Raw genomic sequence first — 26487 nt, forward strand, 5'->3', positions numbered from 1 at the left:
GAAGGGGAGCACCCCCTAATTGGGATCTACTTCGGGAGAGCCCTATTACATCGAGGCCGCGACCCTCGAACGGAATACTAGTCCCCGTCCGAAAAAAAAGAAAAAAAGGAAATAATGAATCTCGTCTCGGGTCTATTCGCAGAGGCCCAAGCGGATTACGGCTAAGAGGCTTATGTAAGAATAAACCGAAGGGCTTCGCGCGGTCGGCCACTTTGCTATCATATTTCATATTAACCGCTGATTCAAATCGATTTCCCCGCGGTGACAGTTCATTCGTCGAGCTTCTTCATTGGTTTACTCTCCCGATCGATTCGTCGCGTGCACCGATAAAGCAGGGTGGTCGACCAAAGAACGGTTAAGACTGCAACTTTTAAATACGAGTATTAATAACTCACTAGATGGCTTTTCAAATCAACACATTTTCATGTTTTTTTCAATCAATCAAGGACGAATTCAGCGAGCTATACCTTAAGTTGTCCTTGAGAAATATAAATGTAAATGCTGTGTGTGTTCAACCGGTTGGTTAAGACTTCATTTATTCCCGAGCAAGTCAATGTTCAAAGAAAGACTTCTAAAAACAGCGAAGAAAAGAAGTGCTAACATTTACTGCATCACCAGGGCCGCCGCGTGGGTAAGAGGCGCCCGTGTGCGAAAGAAATTTAGCGCCCTTTTCCGATCATGATAATAAAATACAATGAATGACCTTTTTCTTTTTTTTTTTAATCCAGAATCTCGTTGCACTGTAACATTTGTTACTTCTGCTATGTATTAGGCTTTGTGCCGCAGTGACAGCGACAGGCGCCCTTCCCGTTAACGTTTTGGCGGCCCTTCGACGAAGCGCCCGTGTGCGGCGCACAACCTGCACAACCGCACGCGGCGGCCCTGTGCATCACCCATCTACAAAGAGCCCTGTGAAAAAGTCTAGGTACCTAAGAAATACGTAAAAGTGAAGACTACCAGTCAGCATACCGACCTTTCCTCGAATTTTGGGAAAACCTTGAAGTGGAAAAGTGAAAGAGAACCTGGGCGAATCTGAAACAAGCGGAAAGAAAAGGGCGATAAATCACGAGCGTGTCGAGCGACCGAGAAGCGTTCCCCGTTGAGTTCTTTGAACGTCTGAGAGACGCAATCGTCGATGGACAGCCAGGTCCCCGATGGGTAATGCTTTCACGTGTTCACCAATCTGCAGGAACAAAGCGTCCGAATCTGTTAAACACATGCCTGACGCGATGCGAGTTTCCTCACAGATGTTCCCGAAACTATTCCGACGAAGGTTGAAAAGCAACCCCCTGCTCTCGAGGGAGCGGGTCGGTCAGACAGACAGACAGAAAGAAGGGTGATAGAATTAATTAATTCAACGCCGCTGCTCGAACACGATCGGATGGTTCCGTTTGCTCTTTCTGTTCTGCGAAAGCGGCTGATATTTTTTTCCAGCCGGGAAGGCGCGTAAAACGCGGAAAAACGGTAACGAGACTGAAACTCGCGTGGCCGCGCTCTCACTCCCGCCGCTCTCTATCAAAGACGAGGCCTGGAATGGCACACGAAAGGGCTCGCTTAAATTCCACTTACGGCCCTCTGCTTCTTCGCTATGCCGCCGGAGCCCTTTGACAGGGACGCGTTCATATTTGCATTCGCGCTTTGCGCGCGGTTTCTCGAGGGGAACGATTTCGGCGCAGACGGAAGCTTCCGAAAGGGATTATTGGCATTTTCTGGACTTTGTCCGGGGTAATTTGCAATTTCGGGGCGCCGCGCCGCCCAAACGCAGATTCGCGCGGATTAGTGTACCTTTCGTCTGTTTTTCACTAATTTTTAAGGCCCTTTCTAATAATTAGACTGCGGATCTTTATGCAAAATAAAAAATGTTCGCATTGATTGCAGGACACAGGGGCCAGATAAAAATTGTATTCTTCTTTTCAATTATCCTATTAAACTGAAAGTAATACCTTGATGTCCTTGAATATTTTTGACATGTCCACCGCTTTAAATTGCACGTGTCCATTTTTGTCATAAATGCATAAAATCCGCAGTCTACTAATAATACTAGATTCTCGGACGTTTTTAACTGTGATCATTTCGTTAAAATAGGAATGGTACATCAACATGGCTTGAGTCATTTTAGACAGCTACTTTTTCCATCCATCGTCCACTTTTTATACAACAATAAGATATTTGGATCGTACAGCGACTGGGAACTAAACCTGTTTGGCCCAAAATGGTTCACATTGAAACGTCTGTAAAAAACTTGAAAAATTTTGGAGGATTGGTGCTCCCCCTAGTCGATTTATCGAGATTTGAACGGTACTGCCATGCTTGCAATAATACATACATGAGATTACATCGCGAACGTACGTCAAAAACGTGCCCTCGGTTTTTCACCTGCTATATCGTGCACAAATATCATAGAAAAGAATGAATAATGGCCGAGGAAAGTAGAGGTTGTGAGCTTTAAAATATTGATAATTTCACCAGAACTGGAAATGTTAAATGCTTTTCGGATTTGTTCATACGTCTGTCAGCAATGTTGACAACACAATCGATGCATGTAGACATGACGAAAGATGAGCATCGACCTCGCCGCGCTGCATTTTCCGTGCAACGCAACCAGCTATACAGACATACATACATCACGGCATGATTCATTGAGCCGCGATGGGACTCTGGACGCTTGTGTTTGCACTTCCGACTAAACGCGTTACCCAGAAGCCCGGCCAGTTTTAATCGCTTCACGGGAAGCCAGGAATATAATCAACCTGCCCTATCAAACTTCAAATAATGATACCAAAAAGGTTGGAACGTACTCAATTTTTTATTCTTTCTCCGCTAAAAACAATCACGATCCTGAACGATTGAGAAATTGTAACCTCGAGTCCTCTTTCATTTACATTTAACATCATTCTGTACTGCCTTCTTATGAGCAAAGCAATGTTTATTTACCATTTCCCGCTTTAAATGATTTACAAATATTCGAATCAGCATGAATGTCTGCAGTGAGTCAGCTAAGGAAACGTAAAATTTCAGTGTTGAAATTTAACCTTGGTGTAGAGAATTGCGTCGCGTTCCGACTCTGCTTGTGTCGCCATTTATTTATGATAAATACATGTCGCAACGAATTCCTCGTGCTTGATTCCAGGACGGAAAAGCTTTTGTCTCGGAATTAATCATTGCGTGACAGTTCACTTAATCGATAATTAGCGTACAAATCGGTCTACATATCTTATCAATGGCTGGAACGTGCCAGTTATCATACTTGCCACTCCCGAAGTATAATACAATAGAAATGCATCATACAATTCAGCTATGTAAATGTACCTATTACTGCCGTATTTTTTGCCCTGAATATATTTGTACAATTCAATGAGAACGTATTCTCGCTGACGAGGCAAACAAAATTATCAATCATTCTCATTTTTTTATAATTGATTGCATTAGGTTTTGAGGAGCATCAATCGTTTTTTGTATTCAGAACACATCATTCTTCCATAAAGTGCTTGCACATATTATTATTTCATGATAAACTAGGAAAAATGTGCCCATCATTATGAAAGTGGTCCAAGTCAAAGTTGGACATTAATCGATTAAAATTGTAGTCATGATTGATTGATTAATGTGTACGATTAAAAAAGGTAATCATTGAAAAATCGACGATTGATTCAATCGATTGATGAAGTTAATCGTCAATCGTTGATTAAAAAAAGAAATCATCGAGAAATCGACGGTTGATTCAATCGATTGATGAAGTTAATCGTTAATCGTTGATTAAAACAACAAATCGTCGAAAAAAAACATAAAAGCACGTAAACAGAGTTTATATTATAGATCATAATATGTATAATGTACACCTAAACTCAGTTTACATTTTTGTCAGTAATCATTATAGTTTTGATTCCGTATTTTATTTGGAAATTTCAGCAATTAATCATTAATCAGTTATCCGATTGACGATTGCAATTGAAGGGAATGTAATCGTTAATCGCAATTAACGACCAAAGTAGACATTTAATCGTTAACTGCACGACTAATAAGTATTTAATCGTTAACCGCAATTTTAACGATTAATAAGTATTTAATCGTTAACCGCAACTCTAACGACTAAACTAGGAGATTAATTGTTAATTGCGATTAACGATTGAAGTAGAAATTTAGTCGTCAATCGTTGATTAAATTTTTGCCCAACTCTAGTCCAAGTCAAAATTGAAAAAATGATGTTATCAGTTATTTCACATCACATGATTTTAGAACATTTCTATTTTGCATAAATTTCATAATTATGGGCACAAATATTAGAATGAAGTACAATGGAAGCATGGTACCGCAGTAATCGGTACAGTTACGGCTGTAGACTCGTTTCCAGGATTGCAATCTTGCGGGATTCCCCTTCTCATTTCTCGATAATACAAACACGGAGTTTTTCAGTAGTCAAAAACGCTAGGTAGAAGGCCTAATTTGCATTATTCGGCAGCATGTAGCTATGAAAATAGCTACGTGCGCAGTTGTATGCTTCCGAATAATGCAAATTACGCTGCCGAGTGATGCAAATTACGCCTCGTAAACGAAAAAATAGGACTTTTGAAGGAAACAGCGTCCTAGATCAATCTTTTATCTAGCGTTTTTGACTACTGACAAACCCCTGTTTGTATTATCGAGAAATGAGAAGGCGAATCCCGTATCCTTGCAATCCTGAAAAAAGGAGTGTATCTCCTTCAGTTTGACAACTTACGTAGAATTTTGTGAAATCGACTTCCGTCCAACTTTCCGGCGCAAGTACCCCAGCGTTCGACGACGAGTTAATGCACTGTCGGTACCAAGAATTGATTATGTTCTCGGGAAATAGAAGAATCGCGTGCGGTGCGCGTAACAATGAACGGTACTCGATGAAATCAGGGGGTTAGGGGTCTAGAAAAGGGTCGTGTTAATGCCACTTACGACCCCGTTGAGTTGACATCGACCAGCGGTGTTCACCCTAATGCGACTCTCGAGTGGTTCCCCGTGCACGGCGCGTGAACACGCAGACGCACGTGTGCACTCTTTTCTCGCTCTGGGAAAATCGACAGATGAAAAGGAAGTGAGCATCCTTCGTCGAACGATGCCGCGTGTGGTCGATTGTTGTCGCGTTCCCGGCGAATTTCGTCGATGAGCAAACTGAAGAAAAAAAAAAAGATCGGAATGATTCGTCGAATCAACGCGGCCTGGCATCGAGTGACTGGTTAATTGCTCCGAGGCACGAACTCGTGAGAGAATATTGCGAAGGATGATTGTTAGGCTACCCAAGGACTCTTACGTAATTGTGCGAAAAGAATTCTTGACGGGAGAGCTCTACAATCTATATTGTATTATAAACTGAAAATTGTACGCAATTGCAGGATGTATGATCGTTTGGTGTCTGGCACAGTGAGATATTTCGTGATAATTCGCAAGAGACTATTTATCGACTACATAAAAAGTTATTGCTCTCTTCCGGCTGGAATTTTTCGAAGTGAAAACGAAATTTTGTTAAATGTTTTGATTGGTGAAAGAGTATTATCAACGCTTTCATACGATGTACATTCTGTTTTTATTATTGTGAGATTCTGTAATAAATAGTACTCCCACTTTTAATTTTAAAAACACTACACGTACGTAATGTACACGACTGTGAAAAACTTTATTCAATTAAATTATATTCATCTCCGCCGAAATGGCAAATAGTGAGATGGTGAAACTTCATGTAAATCCACAAGTAGTTCTACAATAAATAGTAACACATTAAATAATGATTAGGATAAATGTGAGTGGAGACGCATCGGTCCCAATAGTGCACTTACGGGTAAAGGGAGCTCCCGAGGGTAGCATTTCTTTCCATAGAAATGCCGCAGATATTTTCTGAAATGAGAGATAACAGTTTATTCCGTTCTCCCCGGTTTCTCCAGGTAATAGGTCAATTAAACTCATCAGGTCGGTGTGGAGGCAGGTTTCGTTAGTGAGTGGACGTCCAACGAAAAGATCCCGCGAGGAGACTCTGAGGAAGAGCACGGTTTGCCGTAGCAGCGAGGCGTGTCGAGGCAGAAAGCCTCTCGGCCCCGTCTCGCGAGTAAATCGAGGAAACCGCGCGAAACACGATACGCCACTTTCGGTCTAATGTTACGAGACACCAGGCTAGGAGGACCGTTTAATCCTGCGGCGGCGATCGCGCGGCTACTTTCCCTTTCATTTTCCACGCTCCGATAATCGCTGGAAAACTGTGACACTGCCGGCCGCTGGGAAATGCTTCGGGAAGAATCATCTCGGTACGAAAATCGAGCGGCTGTCGTCTGACTCAGTGGTTCTCATTCGGCAATCTACCCTTTCTCGCTCGAGAGAACATGTAACCCTGTAACCATAAAATGGAGTAAATCTAACATTTTTTTTCTCGTATACAGGGTGAGTTTCATAATCAAGGTACGAATGAAGTCCTCCAGGACTTGATCTTGGTCAAGGTCCCCTGGGAACCATGCGACATTTGTTTGAACATCTTTTTCGTACAACAAATCACTTACGAGTTATTTGACATCGTCGTGTTATCAGTAGTCTGCGAATTTATTGCATTTATGACAAAAATGGGTAAGCACAATTCGAACCAGTGGACTTATTAAAAGGATTTGAAGATATAATCACTTACGAGTTATTTGAGATCGTCGTGTTATCAGTCGACTGCGGATTTTATGTATTTATGACAAAAATGGGTAAGCACAATTTAAAGCAGTGGACATATTAAAAGTATTTGAAGATATCACCGTGTCGGCTTCAGCTTAATCAGATAATTAGAAGAAGAAAGAAATTTTTACTTTGCGCCTGTGTCTTGCAACCAATGCAAACATTTTTTATTTTGCATGAAGATCCGCAGTCTAGTTATCAGACTCACCCTGCATAAATACTGCAAGAAAAAAGATCTATTTACATTCCAGCTTCCCTTTCGTATTTCTCTTATTACATAAAATTACAAAATGGTGAAGTTGTATAATATTATCTAGCTTCATGTCCAGCGAAACCTCTCGATAGCTTGTACCCGGGAAAAGTGAAAAACAAGAAAATAATTAGTTTAAGAATATATTAAACATTTGTAAAAATTCAGCACACTAAAAGGTATCGATTTGATCTCTCCGTAAGTAAAGTTATTTTCTGATGCGGATCCGAGAACGTCGCGACATTTTCATGCGGCGAGGATAATAATATCAATGCAAGCCCGAAAATCGAAGGATTCTTAGAGCAGGAGGGTGAGAGAGAGCCCATTTCCACCCTGGAAATGGAGTTTCTGCGAAATCCCCTGAGAAACGCGAGATATCCTTCTTCCACGGTGAATATCGACTGGAGTCCTTTGAAACATCACGGAATCCGTCGGATCCCAAGGCAAAGTCCTGGCTGACGTCGTCAAAGACGACCGGCCGGGATATTATGGATCGCTTTGATAACGGGTAAAATACAAAGCGATGTTTGTACGGTGGTAGAAACTCCTCGAGTCGATTAATTTCGACGTGAGCCTGATGGCGGTGCTGTCATTGCGACAAAGAGGCTGACCAGGGGGTCAATTTGGAGGGATTGTTTACCAGAGCTGCGGGTCCAAACGTTGCGGATCGTGTCGAGCAGCAGACAACTTCTAAGATGAATCCCCTATTGATCAGCGAGGCTATTAGAGCTGCCTATGTAGATCCGAACGTCTTTCTCGTCACTTTGTGCTGCGAACTAGAATCAGCAAGCTACCACTCCCCTTGAAGAGTTCCCTACTTGTACAGCGCCGCTAAAAAGTATGTGAAAAATTGGAATCTTTAGAATCTACGATATAAGTTTATTCTACCAATCGATATTTGTTAGTAGACTGCGGATTTTATGCATTTATTACCTAAATGTGTAGGGAAAACGCGCAACAATGAGGTTGTTAGAAAAATTTAAAAATATTGCCAATTGTCATATTGCTTTTAATCTGTTGGACCTGTTTAGGAAATAAATAAATTTTTATTTTGACGATTCTATTTTACAAAAACTATACGTAGGCAACTTTGAGCTATAAGAAAGAATTGTTTTCTTTTGATTCTGTAAAAAATGTATTATCTTAAAATTTGATTATTTACGCTGGTACTGATCGAACGTTTAAGAAAAAATATCGGGAATAGAATAGAATAGAAATATACCTTCGATTGTTTCCGATAGGAAAACTAATCCTCTATCGTCAAAAATGTTATAGATGAGAAATGAAATTGAAACTGTGTAAAAAAAGTTTTTCGATTTTTTCATATGGCCCTCAAGCTGGCAAGCTTTTAATGCGAATCGGTCATAGACGGAATTGCATTCGACAAGATCGATCGACAGAAAGCACCGGTAGCCTGTCTCGCGAACGAAAGAGAAATAAGTGAAATGCTATCCAGACTGGCGCGACGTCGGCGAAAGAGGAAAAATGAATTTCTCGTTGTCGTGCGGCTCTCAGGAAAGAGAGAGAAAGAAAGAGGATAAAGCCGACGAACCAGATCGGCGACAAATAGACGACACGGTCGGGAAAACAGAACGAGCTGGACGGAGCTCATTTCCAATCGATCACGAGCTGTTATCCGGTCGCGTCGAGGCTGTGTCTCGGCGACGGGAAAGAGGATAATGACGAGGATGCATCCGTCGCCCTCTAGTCCATCCCCTAACTATTTCTGGACAGAAATCGGATTCTCGATGTCGCGGCGACAGATACACAAGACGTCATTCCGTCCTCGAAAATCGAGTTTCTCGGATCGATCAGAAATTGTTGATTCTCAGAGGGAGGAATGTTCCTTCAGTAATCGAATATTACATACAGTGAACTACAATAATGTTCGGACACTTTTGAAAGGACGATAACTTTCTTAGGGTGGATTTATAGTGGAGCTGCGAGGTGAGCTGTGCGATGAAAAAAAAAGAAAAACAATGAAAATACATATGTACTTTTTCATTAGTATGTGTCGAAATGTTGTCACGCATGTTGGCTTGTTTTCACCGCGCCGCTATCATCGATGCTCGCAGCTCCACTATAAATCCACCCTTAGTGTCGGATCATACGATTTGGATATTATTTGAGAAGTTAGAACAATAGGAACGCAAAAACAAAAGATCATGAATTGACGTGTTAGCGTTTGACGGATCGATTAGCGGGATACCAGTTATTTTCTGGGTATAGGATTGGTTTGATTGAAGGTTTTTAAAACATTGATTCGCCGCGATTAAATTCGAGCCGACGCGACGCGGCACGACAGGAAACTACGCCGCAACGGCAATTTCCGCGGACCCTCGCGCGGATTCACAGTGGAATGTTTTACACGGAAGCCCAATATACGCACTGACATCATAGGGACAGAAAAGGGCGAACGAGATCCACCTTTGATCACCGACCATTCGGGGGTTCCGCAATTATGTACCCTTTAATTACTATATTTGCCCGTCGCGTTTCAACCAGCCAATTTCGTGAGTGAAATATCGCTCGGCGCACTTCAACTTTATTAAACGGACATTTTTTTGTTTTTTTGTTACGAAATCGAAAGCTCTCCCTATCAATTCTCCGGTCGAGATTCGTTAAGGCGTACATTTAATAAGGATTGATTAATCTCGAATTAGAGTTAGGTTTGCGAATACTGCGGAAGTGGAAGCGACGAGGATCTTCACTTTAAGGGATGGACAAGGGTTGGATCGCAGTTATGAATTTTGAAAAAGATTAAATTTCAAGCCCCTTAACTTCAACGTCCACGATATTCGCCGGATGAAGGACAAGCTCTAATTTCATTTTTCACCACTGAAATGAGGGATCTACTCTACTCGGTGGCTCAAAAACAAACGTAAGGGATGAACAAAAATAATTGAAAGGTTAGAAAACTCTAGAAGGCTGGAATATACCATGATTTTGCTATTTAAAATATGGTTAACTATTTATACAGCGGATCTATATGCAAAATAAAAATGTTCTGCCTAAACTGAAGTGTTATAGACATTTATTTTCTTTGCTAATATGTTTGATAGTATTTATGAATGTATTTATGAATGAACGTGCTTCCCATTGTTTGGCCACACCCCGTGGACCACCCCGACACTGAGATTCGTAGGCGGACAATACAGTCTAACGGGTGACGTCAGCGTACAGTCGAAACAGAGCGTGTAGGTGCTCTTAGCAAACTGTCGCGTGTTACATCGGGTAACTTAAGCCCACTTTGCTGCTCCCATCGTGTAACCCTAGAGTCGCTCTTCGGCTTCGGTTTCGCTCGCTGAGAAACCGGAGAGGACTTGTGTACGGGAGTCGTACTTTGGCTGCCTTCAGAGGAACCTTTTTCCTTCCTCCCTCCATCCTCTTTCACCTTCCTTCCTGATCTTCTTCCGTTTACCTGCCAGGGACACCCGCCTGACCACTTTCGCGTCTAAACACCGCCGGATCCACTTTCCTCTTTTCTTATACCGTAGTTTTCTCGTAATTATTATATTACGTATACCTATATTCAACCCTCGGTTCTCAAACAATCACACAAGTCTTGGGTCTTTTGATTTTCGAAATTTTTTGTGACCAATCATAGCGAACTTCAAGATGTGAACGACCTATACCTTCTCGTGGACAATGTAGACAACACATTTTATTTTTGTACCCTCCCAAAAACCCTCCGATCATTGATAATATTTCGCCGAGCATTACCCAGGACCATTTTCATCGAAGAACGATCTCTCGTCCCTCGCCTTGCACTTTGTTTGTCGGATTCAAGAAAAAGCGACGACGAAGCAACCTATTACTCTTAATGCAGGGAAGTGCTCTTCTCGGAGAGGTCTCTCTTTCCTCCCAGCCAGACGAATCTCAACAGACGAATCTCGTCGCGACCGAACAGCCAATTTTTCGAAATAGTTCTTTCGGAATTTCTGGCATGATTCACTCGCCCGTCACCACCTTTCTCATCTGGAAAACACGCTCGGGAAAAGTGATTTTCTTAAAAGATAACGCGGATTTGTGAAGCTTTTTCTGTGGCGCCGAGCATCTTCCGGAGAAACTGCACATACTAAAACCTGTTTGGCTTCGAGAAAAAAATTAGGTACAGTATCTCTCTCTCTCTCTCTCTCTCTCTCTGTCGCGAGGCTGAAGAAATGATAAATGCGATGCTATTTTCGGACGTCGGGACGGGAAGCAACGTTTGTTCGGTTTTTTAAAAATAATATAACCCAGATTCCATGCTGAAGAAGCTCTGGAACGAAAAATGGAAAAAGTTCGTACCGGTCTATCACGTAATAAAAAGATTTGTCTATTTCTGCTTATACAACGATGAATTCGTGAAAACACTTATTTTGGAGAGCATAACAATTTTTAATGTGTTCGAATTCGTTCACTAATGTGTTCAAAAAATTTGTAAAGGAACACTGATAGGGACGGAAACCTTTTTCTTTATTTGAATGACATCATCGTGAAATATTAGAATTTCCAACTTGAAAAAAATATTCCAATAAAAAGAAATCCCCAAGAAATCAAATACTTCATTATTGAATGAACAAATGCAGACACTTTTTCGAACGAAGAAATTTAAACGAGGAAAATTCTGGTCGTCGCATCGAATGGAATTAATTTCGTTCGCGAAGGTCGTCGGACGGCTTCCGCCAATATCCGGTTCTGCTCCTGCAAAGGAGGACGCGGCTTCCGGCCGATTTAATCTCCACCGAGGAGCCACGTGATTTCCAGAACGTTGATAACTCGGTTAGGAAGTTGGACTAATCGAAACTTTCTTGTTTCTCTGGCTACGTTTCTGTCCGCACACATAACACACACACACAGGCGAATCAAGTTCGCGAACTATAGCGAGGATTATGGTTATTTTCGTTCTTTTGTCGAGGAGGTTACGGTCTTCCGCGAGCATGACCCTCTGGAAATACCGTGTTGACCGTAATCCGGTAGATGAACGTAAGCTGAACTGATGGGAATTGTTATGGGGGAATTTGCTTAAGACGATGAAGGAGACTTTTCAAATGTTTTCGTCTCCATCGAGACGCGATTGCTTAATGGCTACCATAATTCAGCTTTATTTGGTCGAACGACACGCGGAACAGTCTGAACGAAACCGGAACGTTATTTATACGAAGATAAAGACGATTTCAAGCAACATTTAAGGAATATTAATACATAGTGGCTCACTGTTGTCCATTGAAAGCCATTATACAAAATACAAGCTGTACGTGAAGCAATCGGAAGAAAGTATCTTTGTTTAGGAGCTCATTTGTTTGGAACTGTTCCAAATTTAATGAAACCATGTTCGCCTGGTCAAGTGGCATTTAATCAGCACGAAATTATTGACCTCGACGCGCGCAGACTTTCGAACGACAGACGGTCGTCAGGAAAAGCACGAAGCCTTCGAGGTAACTGCGCCGAGTCACGAAAGGTGGATTCGCGCTCAGCGTGAGAGGAAAGGAGAATTAGAAAAGTCGTCGATTACGATGATCGCTGACCGGAAAAATATGTACATGGATGTGCTTGCCGCCGGTGGATTTTCTCTTGCGATGAAAAAGGAACGATTTCATGGTTCACGAGAAACATCATTGAATTGGCTAACTCACTTCCGTTGAAAACGTGTATAGAATTGGCTTTTCCATTGTTCCCAACAGTTTTCTCGGAACCGCGTTTACACAAAAAATTACACCGCTTTGTATTTGTCCAGTTTGGTCATAATGAACGCTTATCGTTGCATCTTTATGGGAATCCACAGTTTTGAGAATATTAATATAATAAGAGCGTAATAAATCAATTTAACCGAAATATATATTTTTAATGGTTTTAATGGATTCAAAATATTTCAGTAAAATTATTGGTAATAATTAGACCACAGATTTTTACGCAAAATAAATGTTGCAGCCAGATAAGTTGCGGCCGCTTACGAGTTGGATTTTGTTCAGAAGATGGTACAGTTAGTTCGTGCTCGAATTTCACGTCTCCTAAACGATGGCTCCTGAAAATGTCCTTCCCGACGGGGGAGGGGCGAATGGGTCGCAGTTAAAGGGTTAGAGGTCGGTGTAAAGCGGAGAACCGCTCGCGAAGATGGCCTCATATTGACCGAAATACGTTCGCGAAGAACCACGCGGAAAACGCGCTCATTGAGCGAGGATCCCGGGAGCCCGGTGTTTCCTTTTACGAGCGCCGAGTTCTGCTGCTCGTGAACGTTTCAACGTCTGCGTCTGATCGCTTTGATCGTTTGCTCGGAAGAGGGCTTCGCTTGGATTTTTCATTTGCATCGAAAATGTGTACGGAGAGACGACAGTCTTTCATCAAAATGCTGAAAGCATCCGATTTCACGAAACACGAATAGAGGGATGATAAAAGAGAGAAAGCGGGGAAAGTTTGGTAAACGAGAACCGAATTGATAACAATTGGCCGTTGCATTTGGAATATTTCAGCAAATGAAAGAATGTAGGTATGTGTACATAGAACTCGAAAACGTTTACCGGAGACAAATTGGTGGAGTTACTTCGGCTAAATTATTTCGTGTAAATATTTACTGAAAGTCGGTCAAACAACAGCGAACCTCCACGCTAATTTTCTGTGACCGTCGAGGTTGTCTCCGTCGTTGCGAAGCCTCCCCCGTTTTCGCGCGAAGGGGCGCAAAGAAAAAGGGGAGTCTTTTCCACCCGGAGAATTTCTTTGAACTTCGCAGGAGAGGCGTCTTCTCTCGCTGGAACTTGAAGGAACTGGTGGCTCGATGCTCGCCCGAGATGCATCCCTCGTGCATGTTTCACCCCTCGCTGATTAATTAAGCCGCTTCAACCCTCGCGTGCAAAAATTACTTAACGCTTTCTTAATAACGCGTTTCAGACTGCGGAACTTTTAAAGGGATTTTATTGTTCGCTAATGACTTCAACCCTTCTTTGTTTCAACACTGAACGCTCCACCGCTGATTAAATGTTTCGAATTTCTCTAAATGAATTTGAACTTTTCAATATTTAAAATGAATTTAATAAAATTTTATAGTAACAGAACAAAAGCTTGAATAAAACGGACAACATTTAATTTCAAGCTGGAAATCCTGTAACCACCACAATGGGACTTTCCTCTCAATTCGCCGGCAGATTCGTTTCAATAGAGCTGGGGAGATATTAATGTAACAATTACCCGAGCGGTGAATAAAGGTAAAATACGAATGGAATTGGGAAACGCGTTTCTTTAAGCGTTATTGTCTTTCGCCGCTCCCTTTGGCTACGGTTCAAGGTGTCACGAGAATACAAGCCCCTACTGGCTGCGATTCAATAACGGCGTCAAGGGGAATTAAATGTATGAATGAAATTGTAGTAGAGTGTCGCTTGAATGCTTGAAATTACGTTCCGCACGACAATTTATTCAATTACAATTTTCAAGCGACATTTCTCGCTCGATATATGTCGCTGATACACAAGAAAAACTTCAGAAATCTACTGTGTACTAAGGAGATGATGAATGAAGGTTTTAATGGACTGTAACGCAGGTGTCCATGAAATCCGGGAAACTTCCAGCAGCTGACAACGCGAAATCCGGGATATCCGAGTTGAAAACAACGCGGAGCACTCGGATCCAATTAACGAGTCTCTGTCTTGCCTTCCACAAAGGGCGAAGCGTAAAAAAAAGCAGCGAACAAATTTGCCAGGTATTTCGAAACAAACAAAAAGAAGCGGCCGCGAAAGTTTCCCGGGGAAGAATTTCAAGTTCAGAGAGTAGCTGCGAGCCCTGCGGATAATGGTCCGGGCCAATAATGCCAGACCGGCAACAATTATGCTCTCCCTACGAGACAGTAGCGAATTAACATCTTCAGACTGGGAAACTCATAAAGAAAGCAGGCTGAAAGAAAGAGGAGGGTCCCTTCACGGCTCTCTGTGTTCCTTTGAGGCTCGACGCTGCTCGAGACGTTGCGCGACTCCTTTGAGACCGGCGTTCCTCGAGGAGAAACAGCCGTCGCGTCGTTCGCGTTTTCGCATGGTGTCTTATTACGCGAAACGCATCCACCCTTTTTCTGTTTTTAACGTGGAGGCAGTTTTCCAAAGACTCTAGAACACGATTTGTACTCCGGGGAGCAGAGACGATTAAAATGAATATTTCGTGTCGCGATTAGATAACGTAGCATCTGGGTTGCGGAATCACGGCGGAAAAGAACTACGTGACAGTGAACGGTACAGGAAATTGCGCTCTTCCTATCGTTATCTACGACCGGATTAGTGTTTTCACTGGAGCGAGTAATGAAGCTCCTGCAAATTGCAACAGTTCTGCTATTCTGATTTGAGAATTAGCGTGCCGCATTAAAAGATCCGATTAAATTGCGCTTCATCCGGAATTAGCCGAAGAAGTGAGAAATATGAATCCATTAAAATAACCACCTTCGGCGGCATTAGTTACCATCTAATCTATATGCGCACGACATAATTGCTGGGTACGAAACGAGATATTACTCCACGGAGTATGAAATTATATGAAATAGATTTGAGAGAGGTCTTTAAGAGTATATTATTATCTGTACCAATAAATAATCTTCTACTGTCTCAACCCCTCGATCTACACGTCGGATCAGGTTCGTCGTGAATGTACGAAATTAAATTTAATAAATGCGAATATTATTCGCTCCTTTTAAGTTAAGCAATAAAGTGTTATTTTCCAGTTATCAGTATTCAACGATCGAGATAATTGCATGCTTGCAACGAGGCTGGGTTTTCCTTTTCACACTGGCAAATTATCGATGATGAAGGTCGTGAGAGGATCAATTATTTATTAGTTCCTGCTTCCGATGACTTAAAATAATCTTTAATGTGATTAAAATATGCTAAATTAGTAAATTACCTATTGTTCCACATGATAGAATATAACAATATGGGGAGTCGTTACAAATCGTCCTCGATGGGTTGAAAAATGAAATTTCGAGGGTGCAAAATTCTGTCGCAAATTTATCTCGGAGGATACCGTTCCCTTTTCTTATTTCCGGATTAGAACAGGCACAATTAAGGATCGCGAGAAGCTAAACGAGGAGCAAAACGCGATTTTGTATCGTCCATTCCCGGTTCTGGCCTTTCTTCCATTTCATTTCCCACGAATACAAGCGGACAGAGGATTCGGTTCGAGGGAGGAGCGAGAGGATCGCAAACCTTTTCGAACAGAAGCCGCAGAGACTCTTGTTACCCACGCCCGTCTGCAGAAACGGCCTCTCGCCCAGGTAATCGCTTAGGAACTTGTAGATAAATCCTCCGCGGTGCAGCTTCGGCCACCTTCGGCTCCGAAGGGACAATGCGCCCTTTGTAAACGGACGTACGCGCGGGCGTAATTTCCGTCGAGTTGCTCGAGAGAAGCTGCCTCGAGAGAAGAGCAACTTTTGTAATTGATTTCGCGCATCCTTAGGGAAGACAGCGCTTGCGGAACAGACGCCAACGATTCGAACGTTCCGGAAGTTGTCCCTTTTGTCAGCGAGCTCGAAACGGTTTTCAATGTATTCTTCTCACATCACTCCTCGCAGTCACCTTCATATCTCGATGAAATATCAATACAATGAATTTTTGTAGACGAATTTGGAGAAACTAGAATCAAATCAAATCTTATTTTCCGTGGTAGCAGCTGTTTTACATCTGATACAAATTAAAATTCTACTAAATTCTATCGTATTTTATATCCTAGCATGTTTTAAAACATTTTAAAAAGTCATAATTGCATAAAGGTCCGCTGTACATGTAGGTTTAAATGAAATAAAATGGCAATCGATCGAGAGACCAACGAAGCAGATATTTAAAGTTTATTATCTCAGAAACAATGTTTTGTGTGAAATCATTTGATTCCAAATATTCGTCGTATTTGTTTACGTAAAATCATCCATTTCCCGGTTGAACCATCTAATGCCCTGTATAAATTCCGGTGGATTGAGCAAAATTCGAAATAAATTGCATAGATAGTTAAACGGGAAGTCGGAAAATTCGCTTTTGATAGCGGTACGGTATTTTTCCCGATATTTGCACACCCCGACCCCCGAACGCCTCTTTGTGCCCCGTAATTAAATCGATAGAGACCGCGTGGCGGAAACGGTGAGCTGTGTGCCACCGAGAACCTCGAGTAGTCAATTAATTCGCGGCGCGAAATTAGTCAATGACGTCCGGCCGCCGAGCGGATATCGCGGCCGGGAAAATCGATACGTCGCGACGTAACAAATCGTCCCTTGATGCGTGGCAGTGCGTTCGGGAGGAAAAAGGATGACAACAGCCGGTGCCAGCTGTCAATGTAGTTTCCCGCGAATGATTTATGCTGCGATTCGTCCAAGTCGAGAGCTTTTTAATTGCGAGGCGAGAGGCTGTAATGTCGAGCTTTTCAGGGGTGAGTTCTGAGACGAGGTCGACTAGACTGCTTCATACGCGTAGCAACTCTTTATGCTTTCGACCTGAACGATTCCCTGAGATATATCTTATTTTATCCAACTGACATTCAATTTTTTGACAATTCTCTTTAAAAAGGAACAGCTTAAAAAGTGGCGCTTAAAAAGTGAAACGAAAGGATCGATGACAAAGTAAAATTAAGTAACAATCGTGCACTGATTAAAATAAGTGACATTATAATCATAAACATCATAATAACACATAAGTGATATTCCAACAGTATCTGGAATAACAATTACGCTTAAAAAGCAACGGCAGCATAATTCAGGACTTGGAGGGTTAAAAAGCCTTCCGACCCTTTTAGCAGATACCGTGCGAGCACCGCGTGTCCTTTTTCTAAAATTATCCGACTCCCCTTGGCCAACAGAACTCCACGCATTATCAATTAACGAAACACATGAACATTTCACGGAACAGCCCTTCGTGCAACCTGTGGACGCAACAATGGCAAAGAACTTTGAATGAAGAGGCTGGTATGGCCGAATTCAAACTTTCCCGAGTTTCTAAAGCGACCAGAACTCTGCGGAAACCTCATCAACCCCTGCAGGCAGAACCTTCGTTGGCGATGCCGAGGGCGTCGCGACACAAACGCAGCCTCGGCTGCCGGACAGGCCATCCAACTGTCAAACGCAGAGGACAATAGTGTGCAGGACGTGTACGGGCACCGACTTTGCATACGTCAACACACGGTACCGCCCTTCGCTACTACCCCATACGATATTCGCCAGCAGATTGCGACAAACTTTCCTGGAAATAATACCGTTCGAAACTACGACCGCTTGATGGTAAATGGAACGCGCAACCGCGCCAATTATTCCGTCGAGTCTACGCAATTAGTTGCGGCCCGATGCAGCGGCACCGTGCAGAACCGTCGAGATAAATCCGAAATATTTTCCGGGCTGTCCGACAAATATAAAACAAAGCAATTGTTCATAAGGTAACTCACTACACCGGGAAACAGAAAATAACATGAATATTAAATACATATTTTACATTTTTCTGGAGTTTCAACTGTTTCCCTTTGTACAGTGACATTTCCGGCGACGAAGAGTTTGTTCACGATGATAATTAGACTACGGATCTTGATGCAAAATAAAAAATGTTTGCATACTTTTAATTAAAATTTTCAAAACATGCTGGAGTATTAAATTGAACAGAATTTAATACGATTTTTATTTATTTTGTATATTAAAAATAGAATTTCATTTGGTACCGCTTTCTTAAAATTTGTCTACAAAAATTGAAAATTGCATAAACATTCGTAGTCTACTCATCACTAATTAGAGAGTGGGAGTTATGAAGTTCGAAGAAATCTAAATAGAATAAACAAATCCCTGGTAGATTCGTGAAACTATGCGTGAGCATCCCCCGTAAAATGTGACAGTGTTCTAAAAGGACAGCGGTCGAAGGAGAAGAGTTAAGAACAGCGGAAATGCACTCACCGGTCACGGGAGCGTAAATGCCGCCCTTATCGAGCCGAAACGCATAAAACGGGGTGGGAGGGTCGCGACTCGCGGCGTCAAATTGCCAGCGGCCAGCCGAAAATAACAAAGGGCCAGCGAGGCGGAAGTTACGTTCCTGATTCGCCGTCGAGGACGGTGTTCGTCGTCTGCGAGAGATCGGCCGGGGGTTGCTATGGCGACTGGAGGTTCTCAACACGTGGTGGTCCGGCGGATGGGTCGTAAGGGTGAAAGAGATTTTTACGTATTAACGAGCGGCCGTTGCGTATCGGCCAGGGGTGGATGCGTAAGAAGATGTCGCAGTGGCGTTAGCAAGACCTCCGGCTACTGTCCTGGAGATCCCGAGTTCGAATCCATGCATACTACGGTATCGGTATCTCACTCACATCAATTCTCTCCTTTCTGCAGCGGAAGTCATCGTCCCACTTAATGGAGTGTACTTACTGGTTTTTCCAGGATTGCAAGGGTCCGACATGTGCCTTCTCATTTCACAACTATGCGAAGATGGGGCTTCTCAGTATAGTCAAAAGTGCTAGATAAAAGATTAATCTAGGTCGCGATCGCCCTCAAAGGTCCAATTTACGTTTAGAAGGCGTAATTTGAATATTGAAGGGCCTAGAGATTTAAAGACGAAGATTTAGAAATTGCAGGGCCTAGAGATTTAAATATTAAAAATTTTGAATATTTGGAAATTGGAGGACCCAGAGATTTAAATAAGTATTAAGAATTTTGAATATTTGGAAATTGAAGGGCCCAGAGTTTTAAATATTAAAAATTTTGAATATTTGGAAATTGGAGGACCCAGAGATTTAAATGAGTATTATGAATTTTGAATATTTGGAAATTGAAGGGCCCAGAGTTTTAAATATTAAAAATTTTGAATATTTGGAAATTGCAGGGCCTAGAGATTTAAATATTAAAAATTTTGAATATTTGGAAATTGCAGGGCCTAGAGATTTAAATATTAAAAATTTTGAATATTTGGAAATCGCAGGACCTAGAGATTTAAATATTAAAAATTTTGAATATTTGGAAATCGCAGGGCCTAGAGATTTAAATATTAAAAATTCTGAATATTTGGAAATTGGAGGACCCAGAGATTTAAATAAGTATTAATAATTTTGAATATTTGGAAATTGGAGGGCCTGGAGATTAAAATATATACTAATGATGAATACTGGATTTTATAATTCGCGTCCTAATATCCCTAAATTACCTATAACATTTTTGTGTTTCTGTAAATCGTTCAAGCAGTGAGTTGGTTAATTTGAATTTGAAGGAATAGCAAATATCACCATTTGTTATTAAGAATTTTAATGAAATTGTAAGCTGTGATACCGAACCACTGCACAGTGGATCGCTGCGAAACACATCGAATTACAACTCCATTCGTATGATGGACGTCTCGCTGATCAGAATGTTTGATTTTATTGTTGCAGGAGCGATGTCTTTCTGGAACCGTACCTGCAGCAGCACGGAACCGTTCAGATTGTCAGCTCGCCGAGCACGCCTCCGCCAAATCCGCTGCAACATCATCAGCTTACGCAGCTACATCATGTACAGGTGAGTCAGGCGATCCCTTTCGATAATTTTTCAACTGTCATCCGTGTAAAAGTTGCAGTGACGGTGTAACTTATCCCACATGACAATGATAATATATTATCAATGTACTAGCCGTCGAACGTGAATCGGCAAACACCCCGAGTATTTTTTAAACCGTCCATTAATCTTTAACTTGCTTTGAATGCACAGTGTGCCCTGCCAATTTTGTTCACCTAGTGTATTATTGTTATTTTACGCATAAAAGAAATTAACGGTCTAACATATTTTTTAATACGAATGTTAAACTTTTTCGGTTGATTGAGTGGTATTGCCATAAGGGTTAAATTAAAAACAGAAACCCTCTGAATTTTCATCGAAGATGAAATAATGCAAGGGTTGGCAAAAATTGAATTTCCTATTCTGTGCCAACAATTTGTACATTTCCGGCTGAGAGTTTTAAATGGAAACTCCGTGGTTTATGTAAATTTCCAAAATTACGTTTCATTATTCTGAATTGCTGGGGGTTCGAGCAAACTCGATTACCGTTGTATACATTCGATCCTCGAATTCAGTAGACGAGTTCCTCGCCGAAATTCTTTGCGGACGGGTTTGTTTTACTGACTCGTCTTATTTTCCCTTAACCAATTGCTCGGAGCAGGTAACGAAGAAAAGAATCCTGGAAAAAATCGTGGCCGCCGCGGAACACTTTTCGCGACGAGCAATTAAGGGATTCGCAATTAGCTGCAAGGGTGTTTAGCACGCGTCGCACGTCCTCGTTTAATCCGTTTAACCTGAAACGCCGTTGTGTGTCAGTCTGCATTTCAAATTAAATTACACTCGAAACTCCGGCACGCGGCGAACCCCTTCGCGAATCCTCTTCAACCCCCTGTCGCATCCGTTTCCACCCCCGCAGAAAAATGGGGGAGTAAAAATTGAAAATGTCACCCGATCGCTGCGCTCCTGACCACTATATCATTTCACACCACCCGTCTGCCCACCGCGAAAAATTATTTCGCGATTATCGGATTATTTACGGAGCCGAAATCATCCCCTCGGAAGAATTCAATTCTGTCGTAGGATCTGGTCGTCAACGCGGATAGATTTGCTTCGACTTTCCTTCCTTTTTGCTTCGATTGTTCCACACGAACAATTAACCACTCCTACACTATTTATTAATTTATTTAATCTTGCATCAGCAACTGGAGTTGAATAACAATGATTTTCCTCTTTTAATAAATTTCGTAAAACCCTCAAGAACCACCCCTTCCAAGGTTTCCCGACACTTTTGAGACTATACATGAATTTTTTGTGACAGTAAATGGTCTTTTTAATTTTTTGTTTGTATACTGTTTTGTATATTTTCTCTATTGCCGTGTAAAATACAAACATACAATTTTCTTTTTTAAACAGCGTTTCAATCGTGTTACATGGGAGTGCACTTGATTTTTTTACCACTCCGGTATAGATTGTTAGGATCCTACTGTTTCCAAGTCGATCGGATACATAACGAAGCCAATCCAGGACAATTCAGCTGGCAAACAGTTTCGCAAACGAGGCCATCCGTCTAGCAGAGTGTCCGGAAAAGCCTCTCGCCGGAAAATCACGGCGCGAAACACTTGTTTCAAGTGTTTTCGTCCCTCCAAAGTAGACTCCAGCCTGACTTTTGCAATTATTAGGTCGTTCGGAAAGTAATTCAGGTTCTTCAGGTTGCCTGAGAAATCGCAAGAAATCATAGAACAAAATGTCATAAAACTTATTCTAAATGGTTAAAAATTGGCTTTCATTTTTCCCGGAGAAAATGAAATGACTTTCTGAAGGATCTAGTATTGATGAGATCGACTATACTTTATTCTGGAAGAGCCTAGGTAACAGAAACTGAATTATCGGACTTCTTACTGGGAAAATCACTGCGCGACCCCTCTAAATCCCCACAGTCACCCCGCAGTCGTCGCGGAATAATCGATAAACGATTCTCGAACCGTAAACTCAACGTCGAGCCGCCACCGCGCCGGTGCGTGACCAAATAAATCAAACCAAGCGCCGATTGAGGCTCGCCGATTCGAATAATCCACATATCCCTCTAAATGCCGAGGGTAAAAAGCGTGAAGGGTTCGTCCCTGGTTCTGGTATTCGCTGACAGGAGACGGACGCTGACGAATCGCAGCGGAGAATTACAATAAACAGCGAAAACTCGGGGAAAAAACGGGAATCAATCCATCAGCATCGATCAAAACGACTTGTCGATAGGAAGTACGCGTAAATCTCTTGATTCCTGGATAATCCCGTTCGATTATCCCGGATAAAATAGTCCGGGTATTGTTGAGAGGATGGATGCGTGAAAAATAGCCTAGGAACGGTTTCTATGAACGAGTTTTTAACACCGTAAGAGGGGATTCTCGTATTACTGGTATCATGAATTTAGTGGGTGATCATTTCTTTGTGATTTGTTCCATTTTTCAGAAACTCTTGCACATCGTGGAAACAATAATTCTCTTTCAATAGCAGTCGACTAGCTGATGCTCATTTGCATCGTAATGAAAGATAAAAATGTTAAGAAACAAGGGCAAAATAAAATTGTCCCTCTTCCTTTGATAACGCACCGATATTCTGAAAGTCTTTAAATGCTTTTACTGTTTTTCGTCCACTCGTTTTTGTCAGAAATGCATAATGATCGCTTCTAGAAAATAAGATTCTTTTTAGAGCTCGTTCGTCTTTATCGGGATTTTACGATGTTCCCATATTACACTTTTTTATTATTCACGTAACTGTCCTCAATACTTTACTGTTAATTTCGGTTCGTGCTCTTTTCGGCAATAAAAGGCCAATTCCGGCGCGCTATCAGCGAAACAAGTGGACAAAGTCGATTCTCCGTCTCTTTCCACGAATATGGAAATCTAGACCCCTTTAAGCCGCAATTCTGAGGGTGTAAATCCTCCCAGGCCGTCATACAATGCACTCTAATGCCGCATTATACCGTCGCGCGGCGAATGGTCTTTCCTCGGTTATCTCAATTTGCAGCCAATGCCCTGGCCATCGTTTATTTAGTCGTCGTCGTTTAATCGCTCTCTCGACTTTACTATCCGATCTCCTCCGCCACCTCCTTTCCCTTTTTTCATTTTTCTCTTTCACTTCCGCATCACGTCTAGATATTTTTTAATCCCCTTTTCCAGACGACCGTTTCTCTTCCCCTCGCTTCGCCACTGCTCCTTTTATTGAAGTCGTTGAATGGTTCTTGGGAATCGCAGATGAAAATGGTACACGGTTTCGAACCAGGGGATAAGCAGAATGAATCGCGGCAGAACAAAAAGCAGATTTTACTGATCTCTTTTATGCTCGTATAGCGTGTACAGCGCTAACTTTTCCATGTTATAAACGAAACTATGTAGAATTAAGGAGACCTCTTCACTTCAACGTTTATGAACTGTGTAAGCATCGAATCGAAGTTCTAATGAGCTGATAATAATATGTATATCGATACATTTAAATCCCGTTTATTCTTTTATTTCATGTTATTGACACAGCCACCATTTATTTCGAAGCTTACAAAACTCATTGAATGCTAAAATAAAAAGATCAAAAATCATCGAAGAAAATAGAAAATATCTTATTGATTAAAGTCCATTGCTTGAATAAAAGAAATTAGGTTTTATTTCTCTTGAAATACCGAAATCACTTTCTTGCCAACCCGATATTTATCGTTTATTTATTGTATGTATATACCTAGCAGGTAGATTAACTATGGATTGGTGATTTTCAGAGCGAGGAGTCGCTCTCCTCGGAGGGCTCGGCGACCTCGGGTGGTTCTTCGAGCTCCACGGAAGATTCTGGCAGCGAGGTCGCCTGCGACATCACTCTGATCGAGAGGCTTATACGCTCCCATCCGATCTGGTTCCTTCCTGGCATCCAAAGGGCCGGCGCTTTCCACTTGTTGCAAGGCAAAGAGGAAGGGGTGAGTGCACTTAAGCGAATCGATTAGGCGTAAGAAAATTGCAAGCCTCGGAGAACCCGAGTTTCCACGGTCGAGCAGCAAGTTTTCCGCGGAAGTGGACGAAGCACCTGCCGGCTAAAGGGGCTATCGTTGCGGAAAATTTCACGGCGAGCTTTCCCGAGAGGGCTCGTGGAAAATCCTTTCCCCCCCCCCCCCCTGTTAGAAAGTACCTTTACGTTCGAGGCTACACGCTGCAGAGACTTTGCTTTTAATTATTATTCGTTACGAGAAAATCTTGTACGACTTGTAACTACTTTCACCATGTTTAATATTTAATCTTTCCGGCAAATGTACGAATACAGATTCAAGTGGTGTTAATAAGAGGACAATAGCAATTTAATAATGTAACATATAACAAAATCCGCTGTCTATTAATAAGCAACGTGAGTGTATCATAAACAACGTAATTATTTTCTTGCTAAACTGTTCGAGAAAGGCTAGGACGTACAATTCGATAGAATTTTATACAATTTTTATTTGTTTTAGATCTATCAGATGGATGCATAAGTTCGTACAGCTTTATTAATCAATTATGTAATCACCACTCTTCACTAAAACGAAACCTCACCCAGATAATTCTTTCCTGAAAATAATGGTGATTATATAATTGATTAATAAAGTGTACTCTTTATTTAACCATTGAATTTGATTTTCAAATCGGGCACGAACGTATGCAATCATCTGATACGAACGCTGTCCCAATTAAAAATAAGATTTCGTTTTATTCCACTTTCTTAAAATTTGTCTAGAAAAATTGGAAAATGCATAAACATCCGCAGTCTGGTCCACACAACTTTATTATAAACAGCGTAATTATTTTCTTGCTAAACTCTTCAATTTATTTAACCACGTTAAGAAGAATCTTTCTAAACACACATCGTAGTAGACAACGAAACGAACATTTCGGACGTGTTCACATTAACATATTTTTACAACAACGATCACATATTTCGAACAAAAAAATTTTCTGTTCTAAAATGGATTAAAAACTAAAATTAATTATTGGGAATGTCATTAAGACACTTCGATCGCGCGTATAAATTTTTCTGTGAATATTGAGGACAAGTTTATCTGGTGAATTCCCCAGCAGGGAAATTTACAGCCGCGATCTATTATTACAGAGATTGCAACTCGCGAGGCGGGTAAGGGCAGAGTACAATCGCAAGCTGGGTAATAAATAACGTCTGAAGAAGCTGTTGAAGTAGCCGCGAAGGGAAAATCCTGGTCGCTGAATCGGCGGCGACGAAACAAAGAATATGAAATATTGCACGGACAATTGTTCGACCGGTGATTTTCACTCGGAGACACCAACCCCGCGTCGGGATTTTCCTGACGCTTTGATCAACGACAGACTTCTTGAATACTTTCTGTCGCTTTGTTCTCCGCGAGAACAAATGAGGGAGGGAAAAGCCGATTTTTATTGAACCGTCTCCTCGGGAAATTTTTACATCGAACCGCACCGATTTCTGTTATAAGGTTCATTGCTGTATCGCTGCATACGGTGAGGCTTTACAAAATGTGGAGAAACATTTCCGAATAACGAAATTATATGTAAAACCTGTGTATTTGTTTAGTTAGAGTGTTATACTGCACACTTACAGAGAATAAAGAATTGATAAAATGGTTTAAGTCACGAAAAATATAGAAATTTCTACTGTTATGAATTATTTTATAATGATCAGAATTATTCTAATACATTGAGGGACATTTTCAAGTAATGTGAATTAGCCTAGAATTTATGAAAAATTACAATTTATTAAATACATATTATGTACTGTCACAGGTTATATTATAAAAATCAGAATTAGAGAAAAATTTCATTCTCGATAACATAAATACGACTGACTTTTGATGGTGGCGTAAATAGTATCAAAAGAATTCGTTACATTGGATTGGCCGGATATAAATGGCGGACTTTTCAGTGAGTATTCATACTATTGAAATGCTTTAATACTCCATCGAATATTTCAACCAAAGTGGCATTGATTAAAGTCTCAATCATATCGGAAAGCTCTCGCCTATATCACATCGCAAGCGTAATGAAAAAGGGCTGAACAGTTTTTATTATACTAACCGGAGTGCCCTGTGAAGATTATTTATTCTGCTCGTTTAAATAATTTTTCATTCGATCCTGTATATGTATATATCTTGATA

At 41.4% G+C, this 26487-nt stretch overlaps 1 protein-coding gene across 17 annotated transcripts in view; it reads left to right on the top strand.

Annotated features, from left to right (window-relative positions):
* The window catches only part of Spri (Src homology 2 domain-containing protein sprint), a 267117-nt gene that overhangs the window by 217163 nt on the left and 23467 nt on the right, over positions 1-26487 (top strand). For all 17 annotated transcript variants that reach the window (XM_076426790.1, XM_076426789.1, XM_076426792.1 and 14 more), the window contains 2 exons: positions 20243-20366; positions 24103-24294. In XM_076426790.1, coding sequence (XP_076282905.1) covers positions 20243-20366; positions 24103-24294 — 316 coding nt within the window. The remainder of the gene's footprint in view (positions 1-20242; positions 20367-24102; positions 24295-26487) is intronic.

The sequence above is a fragment of the Lasioglossum baleicum genome, chromosome 7 (genome assembly GCF_051020765.1).
Source record: "Lasioglossum baleicum chromosome 7, iyLasBale1, whole genome shotgun sequence".
NCBI classification, from domain to species: Eukaryota; Metazoa; Arthropoda; class Insecta; order Hymenoptera; family Halictidae; genus Lasioglossum; species Lasioglossum baleicum.